Source organism: Perca flavescens, chromosome 22, assembly GCF_004354835.1.
Source record: "Perca flavescens isolate YP-PL-M2 chromosome 22, PFLA_1.0, whole genome shotgun sequence".
Taxonomy (NCBI): Eukaryota; Metazoa; Chordata; class Actinopteri; order Perciformes; family Percidae; genus Perca; species Perca flavescens.
This window is the reverse complement of record NC_041352.1, coordinates 27602973-27629383: the sequence shown is the minus strand read 5'-3', so window position 1 is coordinate 27629383 and position 26411 is coordinate 27602973. Positions and strand designations below refer to the sequence as shown.

The following is a 26411-nucleotide window of genomic DNA, read 5'->3' as shown; positions in this document are numbered from 1 at the left end:
GGGTCCCTACATGGAACCCAAGCATTGAGAACTTTGGAAGTGTACAGACACTTTATTAAAAACCTAGTTTAGAAAGACTGTACCTCGTGCCCCCATTAGTCATGAAAAAATGAAAAGTCATCAAAAGAAGGAGAACCATTTGAAAAAGGTAGATTTTATTCCTTTTGTATTTCTTGAGTTAGTTTGAGTTGTTGTTGTTACCAGGCTAGAGGTTGAAAGGTAACTTTATTTCTATGGCACATTTCAGCAACAAGGCAACTCACAGTGCTTACATCAAACTAAATTAAAGAGCAATTAAAAAGAGGTAAAAAGCTAATAGAGAATAAGATACAACAACAAGAGTAAAAGTTAAGAGTGCAGTTAATTAATAATTGATTTAATAGGTTGTATGGGAGGGGCTTTATTTTGCGTGGTGTGTCAAATGTTAATGTCTAAATAAATGACAATGTTCCAAGTAAATAGAAGAAATAGGATTGGAATTATTTTACCAACTGAAATAAAAAGAGGGAGAGAATTTCAGCTCTCTGTATCAGTAGACGGGGCTCTCTGAGATGATGAACGGTAGCCAACCCTAGCTGGTTTAAAAATCCTTCTCTTGTCTTCTGGTTTTCCATCCAGAGCTGTTAGAAAAAGAGCCCAACTCCTCCTCCCTGCTAGCAGAACACCATCAGTTCTTTCTTCCCTTCTCCGTCCCATTGGACCATTTTGAAACCACTTGTTAGCTTTCCTTTTGAACAGGTAACTACCGTAGCATGCACAGTTCAACAAGAGGGCCCCCCCATACCAACAGTCCCATTCTGATGTGTAGAGACAAAGCTGTCAACGATACTGTATTACAGCTGAACAACAAAAAAAGCATCGCTATCACATCTTTATTGGTCAACGTTGGACTTTATTCATCTCCAGGAATTGAAGATGGAATTTGTTTGTGGTGCAAAGTTTTAAAACCTGCAGATTGTTTTGAGTTATTTTCTCTTAAATATCCAGATTTCATGTATTCTTCAGGTGTTGACTGATTTGATGCAGCTCCTACGACAGCGGTGACACCTTCAGTGACGTCAAAGTCGCCCGGCGTCCCGACTAACTCCTCTGCACAGGTAGCGTCACGTTAAAATATGAAAGTATCAGCAGATACAGCAGTCTAGCTCTGATCTCAAGGTGTTAATGATGCAGGAACATGGAGAAATGGAGATTATTTGATCATTTAGCAGGATTTTATTTTTTTGTGATGTTTGAATTTGTTAGTGATTCAGGATGGAGGAGGTGAGGAAGTGATGCAGCAGGAGGTGCTGGAGGAGAACTCTGCTGGTCAGTGATCATGTTTCCACGTTCATACCACAACTGGAGCTCTTACTGCGTTCATGCCTCCTGGGAATAACAGGGACCGTCTCCGTGGTTACGTTGTTTATCCGACGTTCACATGGTCGGGATGCCTCTTCTTCTTCTTCTGCTATATTGGCGTTTGGCTTAACAACTTGTTGCGTGACTGCCACCAGCTGTTGGGCGTGTGTAAACATGGAGGCCACAATAACAAAGATTGTTGCTGATTTCTTATCACGAGCATCCTAACAGCACATGGACAGCTGTTAGTTTGTGTTATCTGCAGGACAACAAACAGGAAAGGACTCGTATCAGGTTTATAAATGGGCCTATTTATGAATCATTTGAAGATGTTATGTCTGTGTGTGTTTCTTGGCGGAGCCGTTTGTCCACAATAAACAGTTTATTGTCATTGAAATATTTTCAGTGAACCAAAGTCGCCTCCATCAATCGTCAGCTGTCAACAACGCGTCACCACCTGGGAAACTCTGTTAGCTAAATCTAGCCCCAGTTTCCCTCCTGATTCTCTGAATTATGACGTTTTCACTGGGAAAAATGGTTTTCCAATGTCCTTGAACGCACGGTATATCAAAGATTTTCTGTCACATCACCAACAGTATGAAACACTCCTCACTTCCTGTCTCCTAAATGGGCGTTATGTCTAATTACTTAGCGAAAAGTCATTCCATTAGTGTTGTCAGGGCCTTGTGAACGTTAGCTTCTGTGTTGCCAGATCTGAGAGAGTTTGTTCCTCAGACAGAAACAGGTATGGAAAACAGTACATTTTCTCCTGATGGGTCTGGAAAAATGCCATTTTAGTGTCAGACTGTTCTGGAGTTATGTGGTCTGTAAAGAATGGCTCCAATATTTATTTTGGTGAATATAGAGTGAAAGAATCTCATCTGTGTTCTCATTTTTAATTTTTTTTTATAGAGCACACAAGTGCTTTACAGGCAAAAAATTCAATGAAAGGACAGACACATTTCATAAAGTCACTTTAAAAACAAAGTGTAAAACCTAAAATAATAAATGACGGTTAAGAAAAGACAAATTAAAAGCTCTGGAAAAGAGAACAGCCTTATGTTAGTTGTAAATAATTCCAGTTGGCGCATGTCTTAGAAGGTGATTCCAGCAGTGGGCAACATAATGGCTCCAATCCACTCAGGACCTGCAGCTAGTTAGGCTAAAGGCCGGGACCCACTTCTAAACTGTCTTTGAGTGGATTTATGTGAACCACACATGTTCAACCCTTCACTTTCTCTCTCGCTCTCAGATTATCCTGGGGCTGGCCAATACATTTTTGGTGACTTGGAACTCTTGAGCTGTGTCTTCTTCTTTCTCCTCCTAAACAAACAGACAGGGGCGCCGCCAGGAATTTTGGGCCCCATGACAACAAATCCAATTGGGCCCCCTCTGCGCAGCTTTTGTCACCACATCTCTAGGACCTAACTGTCCCATCAAAAGCTTTACAGAACTCTAATTAAAGGCTTGCAACTGTCTTGCTGCTTGTAGTTCAATACTAGTACTAGCAAAATATTTACGGATGGTGATTTGTACATGCATGTAAGCAGGGATTAAATTGTAATTAGTTATGTGGAGGGGCTCTCCCTAGGGGGGTCCGGGGGTATGCACCCCCGGGATAAAAATTTAAAAATAAACCGTTAAATGGCACTTTCTGGAGAGCTTTGTGCAAAGAAATGGAGAAATTGAGTCTTACATGATATGTGCAAAACTGCAAGGTTAAGAGCCTATACTCTGCATTGTTGTAGTATCAACAGGTATTAGGACATTTAGCATTTACATTACTGTTAATCAGTCATCACTTGATTACATATTATATTACCTTGTTATGATATAAGAAGTGCCCATACAATGTGCCAAACATAATGTGCTACATGAAGAGACAGAGACAGTAGCAACAGCTGAGAAGATTTGGGTCAGTGGTCACCAGGTCCACTTCACACAAACTTCCTTCTCCCATTCTCTCTTTACTACTACAATACACACACACACACAAACACACACACACACACACACGGCACCAAATGAGGCTCTCCGATGCTCGGATGCGAGCCGCTGGAGGAGATGCGACAGCGAGGACCGGTTCCACGGCTTGGTCAGCGACATGAACTCGTAGCGGCCGGTGGAGCTCCCGAGCACCGGGTTTCCACCGCTGTGAGCGGGGTTTTTAGCTTTAGGAGAAGGACTTTTATCTGTTAATCCTACCGACGGAGACACTAAAGGGACACTAACGGGGTTTTTAGCTTTAGGAGAAGGACTTTTATCTGTTAATCCTACCGACGGAGACACTAAAGGGACACTAACGGGTTTTTTAGCTTTAGGAGAAGGACTTTTATCTCTTAATCCTACCGACGGAGACACTAAAGGGACACTAACGGGGTTTTTAGATTTAGGAGAAGGACTTTTATCTGTTAATCCTACCGACGGAGACACTAAAGGGACACTAACAGGGTTTTTAGCTTTAGGAGAAGGACTTTTATCTGTTAATCCTACCGACGGAGACACTAAAAGGGACACTAACGGGGTTTTTAGCTTTAGGAGAAGGACTTTTATCTCTTAATCCTACCGACGGAGACACTAAAGGGACACTAACGGGGTTTTTAGATTTAGGAGAAGGACTTTTATCTGTTAATCCTACCGACGGAGACCCTTTGGCGTTGTGTAGTTGATCCGCGGTGGTGAATTGTCTGCAGTTCTGGGCAGGTTGTTGCCGTGTTCTGATTGTTGTCATCTCAGCTCCGCCAAGACAAAGAGACATGCCATTTCAAACATCTTTCATTTATTGTCAGAAATATCATGTTTTCAAAAGTATCACTTTCATCATATTTTTGTGACATATTTAGACTGCAAGCAGGCACATCCGGACACGAGTAGGCTTATGTGCTGGGGCTGAGCCCCAGAGAGCCCCGGCCCAATTTAACCCCTGCCTGCAAGTCTAGTATGTAGTTCACTATTTGATGCAAGATTGCCATATACTAATAAATAGCACTAACATTACAGAACATTGACCCAAATTACCTTGTTCTGTATCACCACCACTTGATTACATACATTAGATACGATAGATTTTTTTTGTGTGTTGTGTGTGTGTGTGTGTGTGTGTGTGTGTGTGTGTGTGCAAGCTTCTCAAATAAATTGCCCATCATGATGGTAATAATAAAGTCTGTATCTATAGATGTCATTCCATAATTCAATCTAAATGAACGTATCAAACTGGCTTATTTTAATATTGTCTGTATCTTACATGCAGGCTCAGGTAAGCTACTCACTGTTTCCAACTGTCCAGCATCCAGTACAGACAGTAGGTTTTTTATTTTATTTTTTTATTTTATTTCATAATGATCATGTGATAAAATAATTGTTATTAATGTGTTTGAATTTTTGTCATTAACAAATATTTCATTTTCTTTTTTTGTAATGGTAAAAAGAGCAAGAGAGACAGAGAAATCCCCACAGACTCCCTGCAGTGATGCTAACTGGCTAATGTCATTGAACACAATGTTGCTCACCTTCTTCACTGGGACAGGGAGGGGCTCAGTTAGGGGGAGACTGGGCTGCTGCTGACCAATCTGTTGTTAAGTCTGCTAAAAGGGGCAGGGACAAGGATTTAATATGAATATCTTGCTAAACGTTTCCCTGCACTGATTAAATGGTGATTAAATGTAGGCTAGCACTAGTCTGTAGCTAGCTAGCTTATTTCACTATGGACATTAAGCCAACAGGTTAATACCACTCACAGACTACTACCCACCTTTCTTCCTTTGTCTTTCCTCTCTCTCTATTTTCTCTCTTTCCTTTTTTGAAAACCTGATTTTGATTTAACGTTACTTGGCAACATTGTGGTCACTGTAGTTCTGGCGCATCTACTGACTGCAACTAAACACCGTCACTGAGTGCGCTAAGGCAGGACCAAACCATTTCATGCAGATACAGGGGGGTGGTCGGTCAATATGGATGTTTACTTTTTGGTCACTGGGGATATTTAACTTTTACTGCCAAAAACAAGTAAAAACAAAGAGATCATCAATTTTACTATTATATTTGAAATATATATACTGAATGATGATGGTTTAATAATTTTATATTAGTTTTTACCTATTTTTGGGGCCCCCTGTCAGTCATGGGCCCTTGGAATTGTCCTAACTTTTCCCCCTATACGGCGCCCCTGGCTGTAGCTACACACAGCAACACAGTAACCATAGCAACGGTACCTGTCTGTGTGCGCGTGACAAGCGCCGTCCCTCCCACCGGTGATTCCTCCGCAGCTGTGACGTGAAACCAACCGGACAAAGAGCCGAAAAACGGCGTTTCACCTCTCTGAAAGAAGAAGACATCTTCCCACCTGTCAGGGTCAAGATACTACAACACTTCCGGCCTCGTTTTCACAATAAGAGTCTGGAGCAGACTCGCAGACTCGCTTTCACAATAAGAGTCCGGAGAAGAGCGGCAGACTCGCTTTCACAATAAGAGTCTGGAGAAGAGCGGCAGACTCGCTTTCACAATAAGAGTCTGGAGAAGAGCGGCAGACAATAAGAGTCTGGAAGAGCAGCAGACTCGCTTTCACAATAAGAGTCTGGAGTAGAGCAGCAGCCTCGCTTTCACAATAAGAGTCTGGAGAAGAGCAGCAGACTCGCTTTCACAATAAGAGTCTGGAGAAGAGCGTCAGACTCGCTTTCACAATAAGAGTCTGGATAAGAGCAGCAGACTCGCTTTTCACAATAAGAGTCTGGAGAAGAGCGGCAGCCTCGCTTTCACAATAAGAGTCTGGAGAAGAGCAACAGAAAAAAATATGGAAATATGGACATTTGCTGCTTTTCTCTGTTTATATCATATTAAATCAGTGGTGCAGTGTACCCCCTGATTTACCAAACAACAGCCTTGCAACTGAAAAACTAGGGCTGTCAATCGATTAAAAAAAAATTAACTAATTAATTGCACAATTTGCTGTAATTAATCACGATTAATCGCTTTTTAAATTGAGACTGAAGCTTGTAATAATGGATATTTAAATGCTAAATCACTTAACTTTGCAAATATGAAGAATGAAGGTTTAATATCTTTCAGAACAACAGCAGCAACAATTTGGCTTAGTCCTGCTGAAGGCTGCTGGAAATGGCTAGAAACTGTCACCGTCCCCCGGCTGCTGTCGCCTGCTCTCGCCTACTTTACAGGCGAGGAGCAGTTCATCTCCAACGAGCCGAGAGTTCAGTTCATCTCCAACGAGCCGAGAGTTCAGTTCATCTCCAACAGTTCATCTCCAACGAGAGTTCAGTTCATCTCCAACGAGCCGAGAGTTCAGTTCATCTCCAACGAGCCGAGAGTTCAGTTCATCTCCAACGAGCCGAGAGTTCAGTTCATCTCCAACGAGCCGAGTTCAGTTCATCTCCAACGAGCCGAGAGTTCAGTTCATCTCCAACGAGCCTATGTTTAGTCGGGGGCAGTCAGGACTCACCTGGAAATGGTGAGCAGGATGAGGTGACTAGAGTCTCTCAAAATCTGACGAAAATCTTCTAAACTGACCTTTGTTGAGCTGAAATGAAGACAGATTCAGCAACTGCACGGCCTATTTCTCGCTTAAAATGTTTTCAGAAACATGTTTCAGTGAACTATTTTAGTACAATATGAGATCGTATTCTGAACGGCCGCCATGACAGTCTGGCTCTCAATATCCGGAGAAAACAAACCCATGTGACGCGTTTGTCCAATCAGCTGCCGGTTTTCATTACTTGGGCAACAATACAGAGTAGCGCCGCCTGCTGTTATGTAGACGTATTACGTTTCTCAGCCGCCACATGAAGTAAACAAACACAGCTGCGTTCATTTCGTTAATTTTTTTTAACGAGTTAAATATTAAAAACTTAACGCAAAAATTAACGCAAAAATTAACGCGTTAATTTTGACAGCCCTATGAAAAACATTTAAATACTGATGAAAAAAGGCAATAAATACGTTTTAAAAAAACATAAAAACTTGGAAAAAGTCGGTAGAAAGGAGGAAGTAAGTCAAGAATTGGTGAAAAACAGTATCAGAAACTGACCCCAGTTGGAGTAATTATGGTTTCCATTAAAGTCAGTGTGTGTATTTGTGTGTATTGTGTGTACAATGTGTGTGTCATGCTCTGAGCAGACCTAGATTTCATGTCTGTTCTTGTACACAGCGTTCACTTATCATTTGTAGAGCGCCATCTATTGGTCATAACTAGTATTGAAATGTAGGCTACGTTTGGGTGAGTTAACCGCTTACTTCCTGTTTATCGGGCAGACACACGAGAGAAGTCAACGTGAAAGGTTGTTCGGTTTTGCTGTCTCGGGACAAGTTGGCTTTTTCACTTGCTTAATAGTTATTTCTTACCCACACGAAGGCAATGCCCTTTTACGGCATAAATAAAGGAAAGGAGAAAAGAATGAAGATTTCTTGCATCACCGTCCTTTGTTGGTCCTAGCCTGGTGGTTGTAAACTTGCTGGATAACTCAGTAGCTCTACACTCAGTGAGGCCAGTATAGTGTGTATTTCCACTGACTGCAGAACGACTGCGTCCCAGCTCCGTGGTCCGCCGCCCTCCACAGCAGATACGTAGAGCTTCTATTGTTGCCGAACGCTGGAGAGCTCCGCAGCAATTCAGCACATGGCAGATTATGCGGCACAGGAAGTCGAGCACAGAAACAAAATAAAATATCTGGTTAATTTTCAAAATAAAATACACCGTGCTCACGGCGGATCATATTTCCCTGCACTACACCTTGAAAACACAGCACAGAGCCGTTTCCCCTCTACTCCTCTGGATGGAAACTAACTGTTGTTGGTTTTGTGGTTCTATTCTACGTGAATTCGCGAGATCTCGTGAGGTCCTCGTGAGATCTCGTTGGGCAACACAGTCTCACTCCCTACTCGTCAAATGTATGACGCATGGTCAAGGACCCTGGCGTCAAGTTTCAACGAAATAGGGGTACCCTTGACGTTATTTTTCGACGAGGGGGGTCCGTCAGATAGACATTCATGTTATTCCCTCACCGTCGGATATCGACGAAAGAAAAAAACACGCCCCCCGCCCCTTAACTCGAAATCTGTGACAGTTATTATTGGTATTTTTAGCCCAATAACCGCTGTTTTAATCAACATTATTCACGAGATAGTATCATGGTTTATATGTATTTCTTTTTATGTTATTATTTCGGTATATTTCGGCCAGGGAAGCTGGATTGCTTTTTTGTTGATTTATATTTTTTAAACTATAATGCTACATCTATCAACATTTATTTAGATGTTATCATTGTATTCATTTCTTTACTTTAATAATATTATTTTGGTCTTATTACCGGTGAAATATTACAGTATTTGCTGTAATATAGAACATTACGATATGATCCGAGCAGGAAGCATTCAAAGCCGATAGGCCTATCCCACAATGCAATGTGGCCATTCATTTCAAAGAATCAGGCAGCGATCAGCTGGTCTTTAACGCCAGGATCGCTTCAATATACATATATACAGTCAGTGGTCAGTATCACTTCAATATACATATATACAGTCAGTGGTCAGTATCACTTCAATATACATATATACAGTCAGTGGTCAGTATCACTTCAATATACATATATACAGTCAGTGGTCAGTATCACTTCAATATACATATATACAGTCAGTGGTCAGTATCACTATCAATATACATATATACAGTCAGTGGTCAGTATCACTTCAATATACATATATACAGTCAGTGGTCATGGCCGCAACAAATCCGGACCTGGTGGGTACTGACGGACGGCGGAGCAGCGGAGCCGGTCTGCAGCCGTTCTGCATTCAGTGGAAATCCGGAGTGAGCCAGCGAGAAAAACTAGAGAAAGACTTGCAAAAAGGAAGGAAGACTAACTTTGAAAAAGTGACAAAAACCTTGTAAAAGGCAGAATTATTTTTTGAAAAAAAAAAAGCGAAAACTTCAACAAACTTAGAGAAAAAAAAAAGAAAGTACAAAAAGGAATGAAGGAAGGAAAAGGGCGAAAATAGTGATAAAAAGTGACAAAAACTTGGTGTCCCCTGCAGTCCTCCAAAGTACCCCTTTGGGGAACACTGGTCTATTGTAGTGGCTATACTGTACTGTATATACATATATTGGACAGAATCTTCCTTTGGGGGAGGGGGGGCATATCGTAGTAGGGGTCTGGGTGTCCTCCCCCAGGGAAGTTTTGAGCATCAAAGACTTAATTTACTGTATTCTGACACTTTTATGCACCAATTTACGGTGGAAAAAACTTTATTTAGCCTATTTGAAGAAGAAAAACACAGATGACAATTAAAAATATATCAAAATTATAGTTGAAAGTATGTTGTTGCGTGTCATTGGGCATTTTTAACTGGGTATATGGAAATCCTTTTTTTTCTTAGTGGGTATACTGGGTATACCTGTGTATCACGTAGACTACACCACTGTGTTAATCTAAATATCTTTGAGTTTCAGACAAATCAAGACATTTACAGACTTCACCTGATGGATATTTTCTCATATTTTCTGACATCTTATAGACCAAACGGTTAATGGATCACTCTAGAAAATAATCCTTAGAAATAAAATAATGGTTAGTTACAGCCCTAGAACTTAATGAATCAGGACTTTTCTCCAAGTCCAGCCTCAGTTGTTGCCTCTCATGTTCTGAACATTGGAGTCACAGAGCTAAGAATATATATTTTAAGATAAACTCCTAATCATGTTCACTATACACATCATCACTATTCATCTGCCTGCTGCACATAGATTATGTTTTACCCATCATGCACTCAACCATTCAGACTCTTTTCTCTCATGTTAAACTACTATTTAGTTAATATTTGTTTCTGTATTCATTGTTTATTTCATAATAATGTTTAATATATGTGTTTGTGTACACTATGTATGCCCCAACCACCGAGGTAGATTCCTCGTCAGTGTAACTTCCAGTGGGAGGAATTTAGAGGAAAGGCCAGATGGTGAAGTCAGCCTTCAGCTGGTAGTTTGTTACTTTGGACAGCAGGTGGTGCTGTTACATCAACAACATACACACACACACACACACACACACACACACACACACACACACACACACACACACACACACACACACACACACACACTTTTAGATAAACTCAGCTGATTTCCTGTAAATGAAGAGGGGGAGGAGCAGATCTGGTACATGAGAACAGGAAGTTGAGACTCCATTTCAGTTCAGTTCATTCTTTGTCCCAAAGCGCAATTTGTATTCAGCAGGAATATGAAGAATATACAAAACAAACCACACAACAGTTAACAGAAGTGTGAAGAGAACAGGAAGAGGAAACTGAAGGCTGAGGCAGGGTGAGAGGTAATCCAACATTTATTATTTTACTGTCAAAGTCTCTGAGTCTGTTTTCTCCCTGTGGACTGGAGAGGAAAGAAATGTTAGAATGAACTCAACAGTTTGATTCATCTGGACACAAAGAGCTGATTGGCTGAATAATAAATATATAATAATACACATTAAACCTGCTGTAGACCCAGAAAACAGATTTAAAGATAACTGACCAAGTTGTGGATGGTTTTACTTAACTGTATACTGTGTGTGTGTGTGTGTGTGTGTGTGTGTGTGTGTGTGTGTGTGTGTGTGTGTGTGTGTGTGTGTGTGTGTGTGTGTGTGTGTGTGTGTGTGTGTGTGTGTGTGTGTGTGTGCTCTTGCATGTGACTCTTGTTCAAACTTGTTTCCTCTAAATGTTGTGAGCTCCCAGTCAGTGTTCCTGTTTTACCTCTCAGACTGACTGACTTTGGAGGAAGAGGAAGACGGACCATAGTCTGTAAATTAAGCTCATATTTTCCCAAAACCTTATTTTTTTTTTAAGAATATTTTTTGGGGCATTTTAGGCCTTTAATGTGACAGGACAGATGAAGACATGAGAGGGGAGAGAGGGAATGACATGCAGCAAAGGGCAGCAGGTCAGAGTCGAACCCTGGCCCGCTGCGTCGAGGAGTAAACCTCTATATATGGGTGCCCTCTCTACCAACTGAGCTATCTGGGCACCCAAACCTTCTTTTTTATTAATCCAGTTACATCCTACAAGCCTCATTCTGCCTCTAATTTAACTTTACAAGAAGCAACATTTTAGAATGCAAACAAAAAGCAAACACAACAATAGGTATATTTCTATTTCCTTTCATGGCAGTATCTCGCTACAACGATTTTAGCAGTAACTTGTCTGTCAAAGATCCATTAGTCATAACTGGCTAAACTGCATCCGATGTGTGGATGGACTTCACAGTAGTACTAACAATATGCTCACGCCACAATAAAGTGTACTAAATACTTCACTTGCAAAATGACAATTTGTGTATCATGTTACTCATTAAGTGTTGCGTAGAATTAGTGAAGAAAACCTTTTTCTTGCATGCCACTTTAAATGGCAGCATAATCTGAGCATGGCGTCAGGGTTATGGTCCTGCAAGCAAATAATATTATTTCACATGCGCAGATATTAGTCTTCACGCAGCAATTAAAAAATCAAGTTGTACAGGTGACTGCGAGCAACAAACAAGACCTAGGGAGAGGTGAAGAATGGCTCCTGCATGTATCAAACTAAGCAGCAAGGATACGGAGCAGATAACACACACATGAGAGTGTCTGCTTTGGGAGCACTGGAGGGAAATACACTCTCACTGGTCACTATGCTTTCAAAGTGGATTTCTGCTGTGCTAATGAAATGGAGTTTTGACAACTTTTGGCACTGGCCCTTTTGTGATTAGTCACTTTCTCACCCATGGAGCTCGTTAGTCTGCTTATTTTTTTATAACCTTTATCCAGGTAAGTTAATTGAGAACAACTTCTCTTTGCCTCTCCCTGTTTATTTTCACCGTGTAGTATTAATAGTTTGGAGTACTTCTTCCACTGCGTCACTGAGTCCGTTTAACGATAAAGTTTGTTCATCACATTTTATACATGTTGGAACTCGACGTGTGGAAGGTTCCTCTTGTTGCATTCACGGGACAAAGGAAGAACAGACTGACAACAACAACCACAGTTACACAGAGAGAAGAAACCAAGCTCTTATTGTGAAAATCTGCTTCCTGACAGGTGGAGCTGTGACTCATCAGAAAAAACCAACTCACCTGAGTTGTTCTCTGTCAACTCTTTGGACTGTTTGAAGAAACTGTAAGTTGCTGTTTGATACTTTAACACCAAGTCTGTCTTTCATCTCTTCAGGGTTAGTTTCTGTCTCTGTAAAGTTAAATATAATGTTTCTACTTCACTTCTTATTTCCTGAGGAAGTGTTAAGGACTCTTGTGTTGAAGATCAGAAAGCTGTCTGCAGCAGTTAGTGTCGGTCGGTCTATTCACTGACAGGACTGATGTGGAGACAACAAGACTCTCTTATTCTCTAACTAAATCAATGAATATGTAACTGTGAGCTGGTGTGATGGTCCTCTATGGATCAGTGTCTCTGTGTTGTGAATGTTACGCTGCATCTACATATGAAGAAACCAGACTGAATCAGGGAAAGAACGTCGACATCACGGACAGAGACACAAACAGCCCACAGACACTGATCAGGAGATCTGCTTTTTATTAAATTTGTTTTACTGTTAGTTGGGCAAGATATATAAACTCAATATAGTTTTGCAATATATCGGAAGTGTCGCAATAAGTATGGGTAATATTTAGTTATTTTGTGGAGCGCTGCGTCCCATCTGTTGGCTGTGTGGTTTAGTTGTGTTGATTTAGAGCTTTAAACACTGTAATGATCATATTTCATTGGCCAGTCCAACCAGTAGAACATGTCCTGTTCTGTAGACATGGTCCTTATTTATATATTTTATACTGTCCAACCAGTAGAACATGTCCTGTTCTGTAGACATGGTCCTTATTTATATATTTTATACTGTCCAACCAGTAGAACATGTCCTGTCCTGTAGACATGGTCCTTATTTATATATTTTATACTGTCCAACCAGTAGAACATGTCCTGTCCTGTAGACATGGTCCTTATTTATATATTTTATACTGTCCAACCAGTAGAACATGTCCTGTCCTGTAGACATGGTCCTTATTTATATATTTTATACTGTCCAACCAGTAGAACATGTCCTGTTCTGTAGACATGGTCCTTATTTATATATTTTATACTGTCCAACCAGTAGAACATGTCCTGTCCTGTAGACATGGTCCTTATTTATATATTTTATACTGTCCAACCAGTAGAACATGTCCTGTTCTGTAGACATGGTCCTTATTTATATATTTTATACTGTCCAACCAGTAGAACATGTCCTGTCCTGTAGACATGGTCCTTATTTATATATTTTATACTGTCCAACCAGTAGAACATGTCCTGTTCTGTAGACATGGTCCTTATTTATATATTTTATACTGTCCAACCCAATAAGCTCTGAAAAACGGAACATGTAGAACTAAACTAAAGCATAAACAAATGTAAATTTGAAATTTGAAATGTTTTGACGGACTATGATTATTAACGAGTTGTTGAGCCCTCGTACACATCCTTTGATCACAGACATTCCTGTGTGGCGTACCTGAGGCGGGGATCGATCCAAAAAGCGTCTCCTGTTTACCGCTCGGTGTCCTTGCAGACAAAAAGAAAGATTACACCCAGTTTGTCTGTTCCTTTGTATGTTTGAAGAGACAGGGAAATATTAACTGCAGCTAAAGTTTCACATACATAATTACTTTGTCACTTCCCTGTATTCTGTTGTCAGAATGTGTGGTTGTGTTATTCCTGCAGAGCACAGAATGTATACTATAGCATCATATACTAAAGCCTCATATCTATACTATAGCATAATATCTATACTATAGCATAATATCTACACTGTAGCATCAGTAACTAACAGTAGCAGAGTCCAGTAGAAGAAGCCGTCACTACAGGATGAACTATAAACTAACTAGAACCAGAACCCTGCTAATAGATAATAGTAGTAAAGTTAAGTAAAACGTTAGTTCATAGCTGTAACAGATAAACTAACTAGAACCAGAACCCTGCTAATAGATAATAGTAGTAAAGTTAAGTAAAAACGTTAGTTCATAGCTGTAACAAGAAGAGATGTTTCATTTGATCATAGCTGAAAATACCGTTTATCTTTTATGATTAAAATAGAGTAAAGTGTAAACATGTTTTAATGTGTGAATGTGTTTGGTGGAGCTCTGCTTGTAGTTCCTGCTGATGTCCACCAGAGAGCGCCATGACGTCACTCACCAGCTCAGAGATGAAAACAAACTAGACTTTGGCTTAGTTTTATTCTTTATTTAGGTATTTGTCTCTAAAATAAAAAATGACAACATTACCAATGATCAGTAACATTATAAATGTTTGTTAACCGTTAAAATAACTTTTAACTGAAGTTTAATTTCCCGTTTATCACTGCTGGTTGTTATAAAGTGTTACTGCTCCTCTCAGTTTTTCTGGTTCTTCAGGATTCTTCCTGTCTCCTCCTATGTACTCCTCCTCCTCATTCTCCTCTTCCTCCTGATCAAGCTGAAACAGGTTTGTTGTTTCTCTGTTAGACACAAAGGTTTCAGTGGACACACACGATAAGATGTCTCGGTGTCCCAGAGGTCTTCCAGGCCGAGCTGCAGCGTGAGAAACCCTCCAATCAGAGCAGTCAAGTACGTAAGTCTTTCAATTTTTCATTTTCATATTGTGTTGAGTTCAGGGAGCAGAGAGTCTGTCTGTTTTCTCTCCACGTTAGTTATCTGCTCAGTCAGCTGCTGTAACTTTACACTGTGCTATTAGTACTTTTACTGCAGTAACATGTGTGAATACTTGCTTTAATCTCAGAAGGAAAGCTTGTACTTCTTCTTGTCCTCCATTTATCTGACAGCATGCTACTCTGCACATTCACAGTTTACACACAAAGTCTTAATCAGCAGTAAAACATGATGTAATGTTCCAGAGAATCAGCTCTCTCACTGCTACTTCTACATCAAGTACATTTACTAACAGAGCAGGATGTTGGACTGAGTATTCTCACCGTGTAGTATTAATAGTTTCACTGCGTCACTGAGTCTGTTTAATCATAAAGTTTGTTCGTCACATTTTAAACATATAATAATAATTTAACATAACCTATACACAGCCCATTACACATAGATGAATGAATAATAAAATAATGTTTAGTTACAGCCCTAGAACTGAATGAATCAGGACTTTTTCTCCAAGTCCAGCCTCAGTTGTTGCCTCTCATGTTCTGAACATTGGAGTCACAGAGCTAAGAATATATATTTTAAGATAAACTCCTAATCATGTTCACTATACACATCATCACTATTCATCTGCCCGCTGCACATAGACTATATTATGTTTTACCCATCATGCACTCAGCCATTCAGCCTCTTTTCTCTCATGTTAAACAACTATTTAGTTTATCTTTGTTTCTGTATTTATTGTTTATTTCATAATAATGTTTAATATATGTGTTTGTGTACAGTATGTATGTACCAACCATCGAGGTAGATTCCTCGTCAGTGTAACTTACAGTGGCAGGAATTTAGAGGAAAGGCCAGATGGTGAAGTCAGCCTTCAGCTGGTAGTTTGTTACTTTGGACAGCAGGTGGTGCTGTTACATCAACAACATATACACACACACACACACACACACACACACACACACACACAGATAAACTTAGTTGATATCCTGTAAATGAAGAGGAGGAGGAGCAGATCAAGGTATGCTACCACACCTGTAGCTGCAGCACCTTACAGTGAGAAGAGGAAGAGTAGAGTCAGGTGAGACTCCATTTAGTGAGACCAGAAGAGAGGAGGAGGAGGAAACTGAAGGCTGAGGCAGGGTGAGAGGTAATCCAACATTTATTATTTTACTGTCAAAGTCTCTGAGTCTGTTTTCTCCCTGTGGACTGGAGAGGAAAGAAATGTTAGAATGAACTCAACAGTTTGATTCATCTGGACACAAAGTGCTGATTGGCTGAATAATTAATATATAATAATACACACTAAACCTACAGATATAAAGTTAACTGATGGATTTCTGGATGGTTTTAATGTAATATACTGTTAGCGCTTCTATTTTACACTCGCAATTCAAATTTTCCGAGGTCAAAGTCTGAAACATAACCCCTGATCTCAGATATCTGAGCCGAGTTATAAACTGTTATTGCTAACGATGGCTAACCTGGCTTAGTTATTAACCCCACAATGATAAAATCAGTTGTAAATGATGTCATTCACTCTTTCCTGTGTGTGTGTGTGTGTGTGTGTGTGTGTGTGTGTGTGTGTGTGTGTGTGTGTGTGTGTGTGTGTGTGTGTGTGTGTGTGTGTGTGTGTGTGTGTGTGTGTGTGTGTGTGTGTGTGTGTGTGTGTGTCTTGATTCTTGTGTTGTGAGCTCACTATCAGTGTTCCTGTTTTACCTCTCAGACTGACTTCAGATCAGAAGATGAGTGATTTGGAGGAAGAGGAGGACGGAGCAGAGTCTGTAGTATCTGGCTGTCAGTCTATGAAGAGTGACCGGTCCAAAGGAGAACCTTCACAATTCAGTTATGAACCTGGACCCAAAGACATAATGTAAGAGAACTGATACCAACTCATTTATATGACTCATTTTCAGATTCCTCTGCTAATGTTTTCTGTGATTTTGTGTTTTTATATTTAAATTTCTATTAAAGTTAATTTGATAACAAAAATTTAACAGGGGGTGGGGTTTAGGGTTAGCAACTTTACAAAATGTTGGACAATTATTATCATATCTGTGTTATATAAATGTTGAAAAAAAGCTAGAGCAGATAATAATAATAATTATTATTATTAAAAAAAGCATAGAGACAAAACTTGCTAAAGAAGTTTTTCGGTGAAAAGACACTGGAGGAGAAAGCACCACGAAGCAGAGCTATTTAAATGTCGGTGTCCATGTTATCCAATCAGTCTGTTCATACCGGCTGCAATCAGATGCGGAGTAGCTAATCTAAAAGGTATATTACACATTTTTAATTCTCATTATTGAAAGTACCAGTAATTTGTCTGTTAATAGCTTCAGAATTGGCTTTAAAGGAAGAGAATTTAAGTATTCAAGCAATAATTAAAGCTGCAAGCAGCGTTGGATGGGCCCTCGCACCTCCTTGCACGTCGGGGTTACTGGCAGATGCTGCAAATCGTCCCCAATGAAAAGGGAACTCTCTGCTGCATTCAATGATACAAGACACAAGACTCTACATCATACAGTTCATTAGCTGTGAAAGGGGCGTGGCTAAAGCACAGGGGCTGGTCAAACCATCACCAATCAAAAAGGAACTCTCTGCTGAGTTCAATGATACGTCACACAAGAATCTACCTTAAAGGGGTGATAGAATGATTATATTTCACACTGTTCCTTATGGTCTCCTAATGGGGTATGTAACATTAGTTGGGCTGAAAATGACCTGGTTGTTATTTTATTGGCCCTTATGCATCCCTGTGTTTTGGCCCTATTTGTAACAAGAGCTTTTCTTCCAAATATGGTATGCTCATGAATATTTAGATGAGCTGCGCGCTGCTTGGTTGAGCCTTATCACGTAACACACGCATTAGAGACGCGTGCTGATTGGTTGAGCGAATCCCCATACACACACATTAGAGACGCCGACAGAATCTCATATTCCAGACACTGCAATGTTTCGTTACCAAATTCACTTCTGAGACTTTTTTATGTGAGAAATCAACTATATAAAGCTCAAATATGGGCCGTTTTACGAAAATGGATGTCTAATTGCAAATTTGGTAAAACTGTGTGTCGGAGTTCAGCGGCCGGTGCTGCTGCCTCGCCGCCCGGCCTGCCTTCCTCCACAGACTCCGGGCTGCTGTGAGCTCGACTGAGCTCCGGGACGGCTGCTGCAGCCCACAGCACCTCATACCCGCGCAAAGTCACCGTTTGGGCTAATGGACTAGCTACCAAACGCCGCTGCCCTGACAGAGCTCCAGGGCCTGCATCTCCTCTCTTCCTGCTAGCTAAATGGCCCGTTGTGTGAGTGTGAGAGCGAGGTCAGAGAGCTTGTTACACCAGCAATCTCTTACCACATGTTACACACATGTCACGCCACTTAGTTATACAACATATACCTAAATGTCTTATAAAGCTAACAACGGTGTCCGATTTTAAGTTAATGAATATTTGTGAAGTTTAGCTAGGTGTTTCGTTAGTTAGACTGTCCCTTCAATCCTATCTATGTGTAGCTACAAATCACGGATAGTTAGCTTAATTTTTGGTTGTAGTTCAAGTATATTTACAGTTTGAATTTCGTCACACCACTTATACAACATCTAAATAAATGTTTTGTGAAGTTAACAACTGTGTCCGATTTCAAGTTAATGAATATTTGTGAACTGTAAGGGTTTAGTTAGCTGCGACTGTCCATTCAATCCTATGTGTACAGATTGCGGATAGTTAGCTTCATTTTGGTCGTAATTTGAGTATATACAGTTTGAATTTCGTCACGCCACTTATACAACAGCTAACTAAATGTTTTATAAAGCTAACAACGGTGTCCGATTTCAAGTTAATGAATATTTGTGAATTCCAGAGGAATTCTAAGAGGAGGCTAGCTAGCTAGCTCTCATTAATAGAGCTACATCCAGCCGCAGGCTCTATCAATGAGACTTGCGGACAAGCGGCGTTTATTTCCCCAATCGCTTGTTTAAATAACTCAACACATTATAATTACACACATTAAAAGATTAACTGGAACCTGTGGTAAGAGATTGCTGGCGTAACAAGCTCGCTGACCGCGCTCTCACTCACACACACCGGGCATTTAGCTAGCAGGAAGAGGGGAGATGGAGGCCCTGGAGCTCTGTCAGAGCAGCGGCGTTTCGTAGTTCTATAGCCCAAAACGGTGACTTTGCGCGGGTATGGAGTGCTGTGGGCTGCCAGTCGTGACTGAGCTCAATCGACCTCACAGCAGGCCGGGGTGTGTGAAGGAAGGCAGGCCATGCGGCGAGGCAACAACACAGGCAGCACCGGCCTCTGAACTCCGACACACAGTCGGACAAAATTTGCAATTAGACATCAATTTTCGTAAAACGGCCCATATTTGACCTCTACATAGTTGATTTCTCGCATAATAAAGTCTCAGAAGTGAATTTAATGGGAAAATAGCAGATGAACAATGTATATAATATCTGAGATCTGCCCGACATAGATTCAGAAGACTACCTGATCTCAGGTCAGTTGTGTAGCCTATGTAAATGTTGGGGCGTGACAAAGAGAGAGACTAGAGCCAAATGAGGAGGAGCCGCAATAGTTGACGTCAACTAGGCGGGCGTGTTGAGATTCGCCCGTTTTCAGAGGCAGTTTCAAATAGTGAGATTTGCAGAGAAAAGAGGTGTCGATGGGATTTAGAGGTTCTATGTATGTCCTAGTTACCCACTAAACTCTCATTTGCAACTATGACTAGGTAAAATCAGTTTTGCATTCTATCACCCCTTTAATAAACAAACTACAAACAGATCTCTAAATGTCTAATAAGACAGTCGGAGAGGAAAAGGAGTTATTAGTGTTTATGAAAGCAGGAGATTTTAGATAAAAGGAACATTTTCATTACAGGCTGAATTCAAACAGAACCGTAACGGCACTTTTAAAACATCTGGGGTCTCATTCATAAAACTGTGCGTAGGATCTTTACTTAAAGTGTACGTACGCCCAAAAGCCAAAAATGGCGTACACCAAAAAAAAAAAAATCTGATTTATAAAACCGTGCATATGCACATCTGTAAGCAATAATCCCTTTATAAATCCCAGATTATCCACAAGTCAATCAGCCTGTTATCCCGCCCTGTACACGCCCATTTTTAACCATAAATAGTCAAATCAAAGCACCTCGTGAATGCTGATCAGTATGTTAATGACCCTGGCAGTTGTTCTTTTGTTACACTGAATCATGCCGAATCATGACGACTGGCGGAGAAAAGGCAAAAAACCTCTCAGACGCTGAGGAATTGCTGCCAATTGAATTATAATTTCGGCCTTTTGTCGCCCAGTGTAGGGAAACCAGATCTATAGACTACCATTATTAATATCATCCAAAAACGTCTATAGGTATTACGGCACTTGGGGACAGCTTCGATATACCAGACTTATATGATAAGATTTAACAGAACTATAGATTATATCCAAACAGGCCTTAGTGATTAAGGTGAAGATTATATATAATATTTATTTAAAAAAACACTTAGCTGTGTGACATTTCCCTCTGGAAACAGCCAGTTTCCCCCAGAGTGATGAGGACCTGTATTTGGACCGGGATGGCACGGTTCCAGCGTGTTGCCCTCTCTACTGGACCCAATTCAGTACATAGATCCAAGAGCACAGCTATATTACTATTAATATTACAGCTATATTAGGGAATTTAAATCGGCATATTAGTCATCGTCATGGTCCCTGAAGTCTCTCTCCTGATTCTTCCATTGGGGGTTAGTCCTTCTGCAGGGCCAGCAGTGCCATCATGCAGCATTACGCACGGGGTCACCGCAGTATTTATATGTTTACAACAATTAGAGTGATTGTTAACACCTTGCTAAAATCACAGCATCAACTAGTGGTATCCCCCACCCCGAGATACAATCTGAAGACGAAAGTCTAATATTAAAGTTCAGACTGATAACGAGGACATAAGGGTAACGATTGCGCGAGAGCTTAACGGCTGTATTTCCAGACTTTGACATTTGATTATATATCCAGAGTTTTAAAGACAGATATTTAGTTATTTACACTGTGTTCTGCAGCTATCTAATGGTAGGGCATTTATAGTTTTTTTCGATTGCTAAATGACAGTGGGCACAACTGGAGTCACATGTGCAAAACTCTAACTACAGTCTGCACAGCAGCAGTTCATTTGGACCAAACTCTAGTTAGTTTTTCATTGCTTGAACACAGTTCTCAAAACTCTACACACTTATCCCATGACTTTAACTACAACGTGCACAACACTGTAGATTTACAGCACTTTGTTCAAATGCTAACACACTGCTGTCAGAACTGTTAACCACGCATTCAAAACAGAATAGATTTCAGTCTGGTGTCTATCAAACACTGCTGATTGGAATTTCAGCTGAAAGCCTCAGCAGGTGTCTTATTTTAGACTAGTTAGTGAACATATACGGTATTTATACAGAGAAAGCTCAGAAAGCCTTTTTTTGTATACAAACACCAAATAAGAATGAAACAATTCTACACTGAACTGTTTGAGAGAAACAGGTAAAAGATCAAAGATACCAACATGTTCAGATAAGATGTCTGAGGTTATGTACACAGCTATAAAAAAAGTGAAAAACACTATATCTTTACAATAGTAAAACTGTGTTCTTACTGTTTTTCAGAAAGTAATGGAGGTGAAAGCAATAGAAACGCCACATTCATTAGTATTTAGAGATGATGAAGACATCCAATGTGATGAAGAAAACCTGCCACATGATGCTGGAGAGAGGCAGGATTAGTCACACTATTCTTTGGTACTGTTACGTATGTACCTTTAGTTTTTTTCCCCAGTAATTCCATAAATTACTAGAGACAAAATACTTTATTGAAGAAAACTGCTGATTTTCATTCCTTCTTTTTTACCTTATGTAAAAGTTGGTATGTTATACAATCTATATTTTTTCCTTAAATAAACTATACTATAACTGTTCTGAGTGACAGTGTGTGTTATCTCAGTGTGTTCTGAGTGACAGTGTGTTCTGAGTGTGTGTGTGTGTGTGTGTGTGTGTGTGTGTGTGTGTGTGTGTGTGTGTGTGTGTGTGTGTGTGTGTGTGTGTGTGTGTGTGTGTGTGTGTGTGTGTGTGTGTGTGTGTGTGTGTTATCTCAGTGAGGCCTGTGCATAGTGTTTGGCTGCACTGAGCCTGTGTTGCAGCTGATGTGAACTGTTTAGCTCAGGTGACTGTTGGTAGTGCAGACTGTAGTTTGAGTTTTGCACATGTGACTCCAGTTGTGCCCACTGTTGTTTAGCAATCGGAAAAAACTGTAATGCTAACCTGTATTCCATGGAGTTGGCCCATCTCCTCCTCCTGTGCTCCGTAGAGGACGATCTGTGACAGTGAGACAGCGCCGATTAAATATTAAGAACGAGTTTTGATTTAAGATGAGTTGGAGGTGTTTATAGAACAATTATCAGTATCAGTACAAGCACAAATAACACTGCTCGATTTAATCTTCATGATATGGTGTGAAGAAATGTGCGTGAGGCATTAATACTTCCCACATGTACTTTCTGCAGTCTGACTTCAGTTCACCACCTCACCATCTGCGTCGCCAGTTCCTATTTTGTCTCCAAAATGTGCATACACATGGGTCAGAGTTTGCGTGGAGGACCACACATTCTCCCGTCAAGTTCGTTTTTAATAAATCACAACCTTTGCGTGGGAAGTGGTTTTTCAATCAACAAGTAATTTTATAAAGAAATGTGTTGACAGAAAGAGGGAGAGGAGTGATGTTTGTGAGGAGGAGCAGATGTCCTGGTGGTGTACTTTGTGTCAGGACGTCCTGGAGGATCCAGTCTCTACCAGCTGTGGACACTGGTTCTGCAGACAGTGCATCACCTCATACTGGGACCAGTCTGCTTCATCAGGAGACTCCTGCTGTCCCCAGTGTGGAGAAAGATCCAGAACAAGTAAGACTGTCCATCTGTCTGCTGATGTCTTCATGTCTCAAAACCGGATTCTTCTTGTGTCCTCCGTCTTCAATCCTTTTTATTGTTATAATTGTTATGTGGAGACTGAAAATAGATAATAATAAATAGACTTTTGTATTTCCTTACAGTGTACGTTGTTAAACATAAACATAAGATCAGTGTGAAGGGGACATATGAACGTGTGAATGAAGGAGCTGATCAAACAGGAAGTGGAACCCTCCTCAACAGGATCTTCACTGAGGTCTACATCACAGATGAACTGAGTGAAGAAGTTAATACCCAACATGAGGTGAGGCAGCTCGAGACAGCTTCCAAGATGGAGACCCTCCAGGACTCTCCAATCAACTGCAGCGACATCTTTAAAGCCTTACCTGACCAACAGAAACACATCAGAGTCGTTATGATGATCGGCGTCGCTGGTGTTGGAAAAACCTTCTCAGTGCAGAAGTTCTGTCTGGACTGGGCTGAGGGTTTGGAAAACCAAGATGTGGATCTGGTGATTCCTCTTTCCTTCAGGGAGCTGAAGTTGATCAAAGATGAGCAGTACAGTCTTCTGGAGCTGCTCCGTGTTTTCCATCCATCATTACAGGAGGTCACAGCAGAGCAGCTCGCTGGCTCTAAACTTCTCTTCATCTTTGATGGCCTGGATGAAAGCAGACTTTACCTGGATTTCAAGAAGAAGAAGATTGTTTCTGATGTCACACAGAAGTCATCAGTCAACGTGCTGTTGACAAACCTCATCCAGGGGAAGCTGCTTCCCTCGGCTCTCGTCTGGATAACTTCCCGACCTGCAGCAGCCAATCAGATCCCTCCTGCGTGTGTTGACAGGGTAACAGAAGTACGAGGCTTCACTGATGACCAGAAGGAGGAGTACTTCAGGAAGAGAGTCAGTGATGAAGAGCTGTCCAGCAGAATCATCTCCCACATCAAGACCTCCAGGAGCCTCCACATCATGTGTCTGATCCCAGTCTTCTGCTGGATCACTGCTACAGTTCTGGACCACATGTTGACTACAGACCAGAGAGGAGAGCTGCCCGAGACCCTGACTGACATGTACTCACACTTCCTGCTGGTTCAGACAAAGAGGAAGAAGCTCAAGTATGCTGAGGGACATGAGACGAGTCCACAGGAGCTGACGGAGGCTGACAGGGAAGTTCTTCTGAAGCTGGGGAGGCTGGCGTTTGAACAGCTGAAGAAAGGAAACATCATGTTCTACCAAAAAGACCTGGAGCGCTGTGGTCTGGATGTCACAGAGGCCTCGCTGTACTCAGGAGTTTGTTCAGAGATCTTCAAAAGAGAGAGTGTGATCTTCCAGAAAACAGTCTACTGCTTCGTTCATCTGAGTGTTCAGGAGTTCCTGGCTGCAGTCTACCTGTTCCACTGTTACACCAACAGGAACACAAAGGTACTGAAGCACTTCCTGGGGAAAGACGCTGATTCATCTCTGGATGTCTTCCTGAAGAAAGCCATGGAGAAATCCCTGAGGAGTAAAAATGGCCACCTGGACCTGTTTGTCCGCTTCCTTCATGGCCTCTCTCTGGAGTCCAACCAGAGACTCTTAGGAGGCCTGCTGGGTCAGTCAGACAACAGTCCAGAAATCATCCAGAGAGCCATCTACAACCTGAAGGAGATGAAGAAGACCAAAATCTCTCCTGACAGAAGCATCAACATCTTCCACTGTCTGATGGAGATGAACGACCACTCAGTCCATCAGGAGATCCAAGAGTTCCTGAAGTCAAAGAAGAGATCAGGGAAGAAACTCTCTGTGATCCACTGCTCAGCTCTGTCCTACATGCTGCAGATGTCAGAGGAGGTTCTGGATGAGTTGGACCTGCGTCAGTACAACACATCACCGGAGGGACGACTGAGACTGATTCCAGCTGTGAGGAACTGCAGAAAGGCTCGGTAAGTCCAGATGTGATTATCAACACAATAAATCAATGTAAAGCTGAAGCCATCAGTATTAGAGTAAAGATACACACTTTACACACATTTACATTATAAATAATGCATGAGACTGTTCTTAATCACACCCCAAAAAAACAGATTTTAATATTTTTTCCCACTAGTTTTATTGATATTTGTGTTTATGTTAAACAAATCTTGGACATCAGGAACAGTTTATTTATTTTATTTTGTTATGTATTCATTTGACAGGGACATTGCACGGCTCCTTAGCAGTACCAGAATTAGCTATAAGCTAATTTGTATCTGTAGTCCCTGGGCAGGAAACAGAGAATAACATCTTTGTCAAAAGGGAAATCTAACACTGTAGTAAAAGACAACAATCACATTTCACAGTATTAAAACTCACCCACTACAAAAAGAAACAACAAAAACCAAAACACAAAAACACTACTTTGACAACAAGAAACACAACATGAAGACAACAGCAACAATAAAATCACAACATTAAACCACCATAACAATAGAACCAACAATAAAATCCCAACATTTAGACACCGCTACAACAGGACTTCACTACATAAAGATTGTCTGTTTGGGTTGATGATTGATGGGAGCATGATTGGGTTGATTTCAGCCATGATTTCAACTTTAATTTAAAACCATCAAAGTAGTTCCATTCTCTGATCTCTCTTGGTACTGAGTTATAATACTTTGTGTCTCTAACAGAGAAGACTGATCTGCCCGACTCAGTAGATCTGTTCTGTACTGCACAGTCACCTCTGTTGATCGTCCTAGTTCTCCTCCCAGAGCCTGAACACAGTGACACAAACTCATTTAATGGTGGAGGGGCCAGATCATTGATTACTTTATAGACTAGACTAACATCAGCAAGAAACACAAAACTGTCAAATGTCATGAGATTATGTTTTTGGATTATGTTACAATGATGATAACTTGATGGCTGTTTGTCCAATGCCTTGAGTGATGTTTTTTACAGCTTGTGATACAGTATGATATGAGTGAAAAAATCATTGAGTGCATAAAACATTTTGCTGCATGTAAGGGGAGCTGATTTCTAATATATCTTAAGTTCCTTAAATTAAATTTGACAGTTTTACACACCTGTTTCACGTGTTTTCCTAAAGGACAGCTGTGTGTCCACAATTATTCACAAATATTTAAAATGTGACACAGTCTTGATAGGTTCCCCCTCAACAATGATTTCTGGCTGACTTCAATTTTTTCTATTATAAAAATACATACAGTTCAGGCGGAGAGTTGTAATGCAGCACAGGAGACATTGAGAAGAATTGCAAATCAAAACCCAGACAATCATAATAAATTCAGATGAATCTGGTGAACAGGTAGAGAATGGTAATGACAGGGCCGGAGGAAGAGGAAATGTGACAGAATAAGAGGGCTGATATTTTGATGATCTATAACAACACAATTACAAAGTCTTTACTCATTTTAAGGAAAAGCTCATTGATTAGGACATAGTAATGTTGAGCTACACATTGGATTAGGGGGGCACTTAAATCATGGT

General features: G+C 40.7%; 3 protein-coding genes across 5 annotated transcripts in view; 1 reads left to right on the top strand and 2 right to left on the bottom strand.

Moving 5' to 3' along the window:
• LOC114548890 (uncharacterized) overlaps nucleotides 1-26411 on the top strand; it is a 590132-nt gene that overhangs the window by 76707 nt on the left and 487014 nt on the right. Inside the window, 4 exon segments of the mRNA XM_028568901.1 lie at nucleotides 12411-12488; nucleotides 16722-16868; nucleotides 22740-22936; nucleotides 23086-24862. Of these exon segments, the coding sequence (XP_028424702.1) occupies nucleotides 16741-16868; nucleotides 22740-22936; nucleotides 23086-24862 (2102 nt within the window). The 5' untranslated portion in view covers nucleotides 12411-12488; nucleotides 16722-16740.
• LOC114548895 (NACHT, LRR and PYD domains-containing protein 3-like) overlaps nucleotides 1-26411 on the bottom strand; it is an 802603-nt gene that overhangs the window by 404193 nt on the left and 371999 nt on the right. The gene's annotated exons all lie outside the window — the stretch shown is intronic.
• Nucleotides 1-26411, bottom strand: part of LOC114548893 (NACHT, LRR and PYD domains-containing protein 12-like) — a 594283-nt gene that overhangs the window by 443984 nt on the left and 123888 nt on the right. The gene's annotated exons all lie outside the window — the stretch shown is intronic.